Source organism: Hemicordylus capensis, chromosome 9 (genome assembly GCF_027244095.1).
Source record: "Hemicordylus capensis ecotype Gifberg chromosome 9, rHemCap1.1.pri, whole genome shotgun sequence".
Taxonomy (NCBI): Eukaryota; Metazoa; Chordata; class Lepidosauria; order Squamata; family Cordylidae; genus Hemicordylus; species Hemicordylus capensis.
In genome coordinates, this window is record NC_069665.1 from 27,986,646 (window position 1) to 27,994,649 (window position 8,004).

Consider the following 8,004-nt stretch of genomic DNA (forward strand, 5'->3'; position numbering starts at 1 on the left):
AATAGCTGTTGACAGATCTCCTCCACAAATCCTTCCAGTCCCATTTTGTAAAACATCCAGACTTGTGGCCATCGCCAAAGGACCTGAGGAAACCAATTCCCATAAGCTATTTATGCACAGTGTAAAGAAATGCTTTGCTTTGTCTGTCCCGAATTTGCCAAACTGATTTTCATCAGGTGTATTTAGAGAAAGACTTACAAAGCACAGATTCCACACACAGACCAAGCCCGTTTTAGAATCATTCCAGCAACTTTATTAAACAATTTTAACAATGGGACCAGGAAGTCCGAGACTGGCTGGGTACAGAGTTCATATTTTACAATCTCCCTCTGCTGTCTTAACACAACTTCTTCTGGACCAATTGCTACGCTGAGAAACAACGGTCTACACATCACCCTAATGTGCTGTTGGACGAGTGATCTGAACAGACAGAGTTGTTTTCCAAAACATCAGCCTAAGTGTCTTTCAGACAAGACGGAGGTTATAAAATTCATGACTATGTTGTAGTTCACAGTCCCAGATGACAATTCCTCCTTTTTTGCTTTTCTGAATGCTCAGCTCCTAGTCAAAGGGAATAAAACAATGGTACTACAGGGGTCACCTTAAGTGGTGCAGCAGGGAAATGCTTGACTAACAAGCAGAAGGTTGCCAGTTCAAATCCCCGCTGGTACTATATCGGGCAGCAGCAATATAAGAAGATGCTGAAAGGCATCATCTCATATTGCACAGGAGGAGGCAATGGTCAACCCCTCCTGTAGTCTACCAAAGAAAACCACAGGGCTCTGTGGGTGCCGGGAGTCGACACTGACTTGACAGCACACTTGATAATTGGCAGGATCAATCCTCACATGATGACCTGGCTATTTAACAGCTCAAGCATGGGATGGCCCTCTCCACAGAAGGCATTTTGAGCTCCATTTGGGAAGGTTCAAGGATGGTGGATGAAGAATGTACAGGAGGAATTCATCCGAGGTAAATCGGCCCCTGCTAACTGAGCAAAGAGACACCTTTTTAAAGTGGTGATTCTCTTGTATTTAGCAGGGGGAGAGCAACTGGCCCTCTCCACCCCCAGCACAACATCCCTCCAGTGGCTGTTGCTATTGTCGATCTTATGTTTCTTTTTCAGACTGTGAGCACTCTGGGGACCGGGGAGCCATTTGATTTATATCTATGTAAACCGCTTTAAGAATTTTGTTGAAAAATGGAATATAAATATCCGTTGTATTCGTCGTTGTATGACCAGTGTCAAAACAGCTTACGCAATGTGGCCTTGAGGGCTTAAGCAAGAGTGGCAATGGCATGATCTACCCCGGAGTAATTGCCATCTGCTCCACAAATGGCACAACTGGAGAGGGGCGTATGCGTGTAAAGTGACCATGTGGCAAAAGCATGAACTCCGTCTACAGACCTATTATAGAATAATATTCAGCAATTTTATTAGACAGTGTTAACAAGGTCCTACATATCTTGTGCAAATGTGGCTTGGCCTTTAAGAGCCCACATTACTGTGTGTCCTGCCAGGATCCAAACTCGACCCACAGCACACCCTCTTTAGTGCTTCTCAGACCTTCACCTGACCACTCAAACTGTGGGGTGGGAGCCCCATGGAGGGCAGGGGGGCACCTGAAGAGGGGTGGGGGTGAAGTTGCAAGGGTGTTCCTTCCCTCACCAAGCCCTGTATAGGCCCCCTACCAAAAGGACCCCCCCTGATCTCCAGTGGATTTGTGAGGGTCGCTGCATCCCCCAGCCCATCATCACTGCAACCAGAATTGGGAAGAAGGCAGCCCGAGAAAGAAGATCAGCTACTTGATCCCACTACTAGTTCCCTCCATCTCATTTTAAAGAGCAAGGTAGAAGTTCCCACTCTCCTCTTGTTCTTTTGCCAGGGGTGCCCTGGCACCCAAATCTCGAGATCCTTTTATCAAGCAGCAGGGCACCGAGAACTGCTTAGAAGACTCTCTGCATGGGCACCCGCAGAAATGATTACTGGTGTTCAATTTGGAAGGGAGAGAACTTCAAGAGGTAGCACGCTACTCTGGAACATTCCACCTCTGGACCAAGTCTGTCTGATATTGGATTCTTCACTTGCAGGGCTCTCTGAGGCCACAGATGCACTGAAGTGGCACCTAGGTACTGGTTCCTTGTCTCTGGCCTGCTTTCCAACAGCCGAGATTCAACTGGGCAGGAGAACGGGTTTGCTTCATAAGCTAGCGCTAAGGGCCACAGGAAAATCCAAACAAAAACAATATTTAGACACTTTGAAGAAGTTTGTAACTGCCAACACTTAAATGTACACTAGCAGTACAGCAACCAGTACCTAGACCTTAACATGCCAACCCACACTCATCCATGGCACTCTGCTATCTCATAACCTCCGTGAAATATTTTTACCCATGGTAAAATTAGGGGAAAAAGCCCTCAACACTATAGGTCGATAATTCCTTTATTAGGACCCTCTAAAGCAGTAAGCAAACATCCAACCTGAAGAAGAGTTCCTGTGAACTCCCAAAGCTTGCTCATTATGCAACATTTTGATTGGCTCTAATAAAGGCATTACAACCACAGGGCTCTGTGGTCACCAGGAGTTGACACCGACTTGACGGCACACTTTAATAAAGGCATTACAGTTATGTGGTTTTTGGATTTTGTCATGATGGTCACTCCAAGCAGACAGTTGCTGTAATGTTATTCGGGGAAATTGCTCACACAGCAAAACCCTGTTTCTAGGGCTATATGTTTTTTGAACTATAACCTTAACATACTGTCTGTCCAAAAGCACAAGCTGAAATGAAGTTCAGAGACTGATTATATAAAAAACACAGGAAAAGAGTTACGGCTCATGGCAACTGAATCCCTACAGCAGGTTGCTTGTTAGATTTACATCCTTTACTAATAGAGCGATGTAGAATGACTGGTTTTAGAATACAACATTTCCATTCTCGTGCTTAACTCCACAAAAGTACTTCACAAACCTATGACAAATTTGTGGTTCAGGCTGATAGAAAGTACTAGTTTTAGCCACCCAAGTAAATAGATTTACAAAAGGCAACGACTAAACAGAAATCTTAAAAAGTGTGACTTCACAAAAATCCACCCAAACGTTAGTATTTTTAGTAGAATGTCATCAAACTCTGCTTTAGTAACTGAAGTTTATAGAACGTGATAATTCAAAAAAGTGTGTGAAACCCACAATAAATCAGAATAGAAATTGATCCAAAACTATCTATACAAGGTACATTAAGAATGCAAATTCTATAGCCATAGAAAAATGCTTTTACACACAGTAGCTGGGAACAAAAAATGCTGTCGTCTTCACCCTGTAGGCTTGTAAAAGGTTTTTCTTTCCAGCACCCATCTTTGATTATTGGCAAGCTGGTGAGGAGAAATAAGACATGTTAATAAGTGACAGATTAAGTGGAACAATTCCAGAGCAAACCACCGGTGTTTGTAAGAGATGTTTAAAAAGCCCGTGTCTAATACACTTTTAATTAAAAAATGTTTTGAGTATGTGCCCTGGAGGTCGGAAAGCAGCCACTTTCAAAATGTGGAAGAGTACTTAAGAAATGTGGATCATTCATTAGATTGGTTAGAACTACCTTGCTGGAGCAGATCATCTATATGACCACTTGAAGCTGCCTCCTTGTAGTCAGACTACTGGCCCTCTAGGTCAGTATTGCCCACACTGACAGGCAGTGGCTTTTGCAGATTCCTTTCCCAGTCCCACCCAGAGGTGCCAGGATTGAACCTGGACCCCTCTGCGTTGTTCGGCAAGCTTTTTCCAGCAGCATAGCTTTGGGTGCTTGCAGGACATGGAGGCTGTGCCCTTCTGCTGCATCTGGTATTTCAGAAGCACACCACTCTGTAGGAGAAGATTCTACGTCGCTCGCGCGGCTAGTGGCCGTGAGAGACCCATTTCCTCCACAACCAGGAGTCATCACTATGTTTTGTGGGAGTCAATCCCACAACTTAATTATGTGTTGCAGGACTAAGCATTCTCTATCAATTCGCTTCAATAATTGTTCCAATAATTATTCCATTTATTAAACTTATACGCCACTCTTCCAAAGGCGCTGAATGAGAGCCATCAATCCAGGCACTGTATAAGCGGAGGCCTGCTTAGGTTCAGCATTTCCCTATTCTAGAGAGAAGCACACACTCTCCCAGCATTTGAAGACATTAGCCTCAACCAGAACCTTTTGATTGATCTTTCAGGCCTAAAAGAACACAGGATTCAGTGCTGTTGCTTTTTTTAGCGGGGATTATCTGCCTGTTGATTTTTCTCTTCTCTCCTTCTTCTTCTCTTACAAGAAAGAAAGGGGGGCGGGGCGGACAGCAATGGTGGTACTGCTGGGGGCACAGCCCACCGAATTCTGGCTCCCTCCCAGCAACTGAAGGCCACTCAGAACCCTTCAGTAGAGATGTGCACGAACCGCTCTGGAGGCCCTTTTACGGGCCTCCAAACCGATTCGAACCCTGGCCGGCTCAAAGGTGGTGGTGGGGGATGGCTTTAAGGGCAGGGGTGGGGGCACTTACCCCCCAATCCCCACGTTTCCCCCCACGCGCGAGTCCATAAAAGCCCGCCGGGGTGGCAGCATCCCTCCCTGCCATCCCATGCTGACGTTTACCAGATGTACCTGGAAGTAGGAACTGCGACTGTGCATGTCACTCGCGTGCACACAACATGCGTGCATCGGGTGCATGCGCGCGACGTGTGTGCGAGTAACACGCATGGCTGCAGTTCCTACTTCCAGGTACATCTGGTAAATATCGGCACGGGACGGCAGGGAGGTATGCTGCCGCCCCAACAAGCTTTTAAGGACTCGCCGGTTTAACCCCGCCGGTTCCGTGCACATCCCTTCCCTTCAGCAGCCCAAAGGTGGTAGCCTCAGCTCTAGACTCACGGGCCTACCCACTTTGTTCTGTTGGTAGCAACCAGTCCTGCCGTCATTCCCGGGCACTCCCACTGGAAGTCTTGTTAGCAGCGGCCTTGCTTTCGCCTTCCAGCTCCTCCACTCCAGCTTGCGTCATGAGATCGGCGATGTTCTTCTCCAGGTCGTCGATGCGACAGCTCATGTCGTCGAGTGAATCCGAGGTAAGGAAAAAGAGCAGCCGGAGAAATGAAGCTTCCGGAGGGCGCGATCCGACCAGAGAACCTGGAACCAGGTCTTACTGAAACACTGAACTGGACCCAGCCCCGAGAGGAAAGAGTAGTAAAGGTTTGAGTGTGGGGTTCATTCAAATATAAATGCAAGTTTAGGACTGCCCAATGCCTGAAGAAGAGCTAATGCAGTACCTAGGAGACCTGAACTAAAAAGACTCCAGACGTTGGCTTGGCCATGAACTGGCCTTTTGCCCTGCCAGTTAAGCCTCCCATTTGCAATATTGATCCACTTTTCCTTAACGGTTGAAAGGATTACTGAGGTCATGCACTTGAAACACTTGGATGCCAAGTAAGTGGTAATCATTAAATGTTTGCTTTAGGAGACATGTCTCTAAGGACTTAACTGAACATACTCAGGTCTCTGGTACTTCTGGGGAGTGTTCCCAAAGCGGGAAGAGGCCACCAAAAATGTCTCTTCTGAGACAGAGGACTTTTCTCAATAGAGCCCAGAGATTTCAATGCTACAACCTCCAAGGTGGAGGTCTCTTCAGTGACCAAACTTTTTTAAAAAATAAAATCAATTTTTATACCGCCCCTCCAAAAAGGCTCAGGGCGGCTTTTAGGAGTCTACATGTGGACCAGGACTGACATTCCCCAGTTCAAATCCCCAGTTAGCCATGCAACTCACTGGGTGACCTAGGCTTCTCTCTCAGCCTAACCTACCACACAGTTGCAGTGAGGATAAACATAACCACGTACACTGCTCTGGGCTACTCAGAGGAAGAGTCAGGGTATCATGGGAAAAACAAACAAACAAACTAGATTTACAAGATGGCAAACCAAAAGGATATTCCTGCCAATGATCTGGTCAGACATCGTTTGAAACTTGTCCTGCATCTGCTGCAGCAATGTCTGCACCTGATGGGGAAAATAAAGAGTTTAGCTTTGAACAGGAATAGAGTGAGAGTGCTTGAAATTAATTCCTTTTCCTAGGCTGCTTTATCTTCATCCAGAGCAGGCATCCAGTTCAGTACCAACCTCCCATTGGAAAGAGTCTCCACCTACTTAACAAGCCTGGGAAATAAAGAGGCTAGCGGCAGGGAAGCCCTGAAAGGGGCAGTTCAGCACCTGGATTCCAAAAGGGGCTGGCTGAATGCCGCTGGGAAGCTCCCAAGCAAAGCATGGAGACAATAGCCACCTCCTGTTCCTCCCCAGCACCTGCGAGATACAGGCCCATGGCCTCTAAACATGGGTGCTCCATCCAAAGTCATGGCTAATGACTGGCAGACCTCTCTCCCATAAGTCTGCCTAATTCTATGATGAAGATTGCTAGGAAGATACACATTTTTTAAACAACGAAATATCGCTTATATGGAATAACTGAAATAAAAGACGTTTGGGGGTTACTGGCTCCAATGCACAGCTGGTTGTCTTTGGTTGAATACAGCAAGGGTTTACCATTGCCTCCTCCTCCTATACAGTATGAGATGATGCCTTTCAGCATCTTCCTATATCGCTGCTGCCCAACATAGTAGTAGCAGCAGGGATTCAAACCAGCAACCTTCTGCTTGTTAGTCAAGCATTTCCCCGCTGGGCCACTTAAGGTGATCCTCCTCCTCCTCCTCCTCCTCCAATAAATAGCGCAGTGGGGAAGTAACTTGCCAAGGGAGCAAGAGGTTGCTGGTTCGAATCCCAGCTGGTATGTTTCCCAGACTATGGGAACCTCTATCGGGCAGCAGTGATATAGGAAGATGCTGAAAGGCATCAGCTCATACTGCATGGGAGATGGCAATGGCTTTAAATAAAGATTTTAATTAAATTTCATTTATATTAACAATTGTTAAATTAAAAAAAAATTAAAAAAAATTTACAATTTTAATATAAACCACCCTGAGCCATTTTTGGAAGGGCGCTATAGAAATCAATCAATCAAATCAAATCAATCAAATTGCTCAAGTCAATCAGTTCTTGAAATACCCAGATATAAAAAGGACCGAACTCTGGGTCAAGTAGCTCCCAGGAGGCCCCTCCCACCAGAGGCCAGGCAGTCCCCATGGCAACCCCGCAAGACCCGCCCCCACGGTCGCCGGCCACGCCCCCTGCGCGCTCCGCCCCCATGGCCACGCCAGTCCCCTCCCTCCCGCCCGTCGCCATAGCAACACCGGTGGGCAGGCCTCGGGCCTTCCTCCGCCCTCGCAGCCGCCTCACCACAGCGGTGAGGTCTTGCACGGTCTTGGGGTCCGTCTCGGCCATGTCCGTCCCCGCTTTGGCCTTACGCTCGCCGGCTCCGCTCCCTCAGTCGGGCAAGCAAGCAGGCCCGTCCTCTTCCACGGCTCTTCCGGGCCTCGAGCTCCCCTCCCTTCCTGGCCGACTTCCTGGCAGTTCTCGCGAGAGCGAGCGAGGCGTCACGGGAACTGCAGTCCGGCGCCACAGTGAAGTTTTTTTTCCGGGGGACTTTTAAAGGCGTGTTAACATTTAATCCCTAGGAAGTCTCTGTGTGGTCCCGTGTGGGTCGGAAAGCAGGGCAAAAATATCTCCAAATCAAATAAGTTTCGGCGAGGGGAGGTGGAAATGCCTTCTGGGAAATGTGGTGTAGTTTTTTTTTTAAAGCACATCCGGTGGGTGGGGCTTTTTCCCTGAACAAACAAAACGCGGCATTATGGGGAATGCACTGCAGTCGCTTTTATCAATTTCTGGAGACGGGGAGGAAAAGTAAATACCGGGAGAATTAAAACAAAGAGTACAGGGTGTTTTGTTTTAAAAGAAAAACATATATTGGCGAGGACAGAACTTCCGGTCGCATGTTCTAGGCATCTGCATCTCTATGGTCAGCCCGCTTCCCCGTATTCCCGCACTTCGCGTTGCAAACCGTTTCAAACGGGGCCGGAAGTGCCAATGGAGAC

General features: G+C 47.4%; 1 protein-coding gene across 1 annotated transcript; it reads right to left on the bottom strand.

The window, feature by feature from the left end:
- Positions 1 to 227: 227 nt before the first annotated feature.
- HSBP1 (heat shock factor binding protein 1) lies at positions 228 to 7,672 on the bottom strand. The gene is made up of 4 exons (XM_053271065.1): positions 7,310 to 7,672; positions 5,953 to 6,019; positions 4,914 to 5,081; positions 228 to 3,372 (listed from the first exon to the last, which is right to left on the bottom strand). Exons 1-3 carry the CDS (start codon positions 7,352 to 7,354, stop codon positions 4,945 to 4,947), a joined length of 249 nt encoding a protein of 82 aa, XP_053127040.1. The 5' UTR covers positions 7,355 to 7,672; the 3' UTR covers positions 228 to 3,372; positions 4,914 to 4,944.
- Positions 7,673 to 8,004: the final 332 nt, after the last annotated feature.

Coding starts and splice junctions, on each gene's coding strand:
- HSBP1 (XM_053271065.1), bottom strand. CDS start 7,354: ATGGCCGAGACGGACCCCAAGACCGTGCAAGACCTCACCGCTGTG. Junction 6,020..7,309: donor TGCAAGACCTCACCGCTGTG/GTGAGGCGGCTG, acceptor TTTCCCCATCAG/GTGCAGACATTGCTGCAGCA. Junction 5,082..5,952: donor TGACCAGATCATTGGCAGGA/ATATCCTTTTGG, acceptor CCTCGGATTCAC/TCGACGACATGAGCTGTCGC.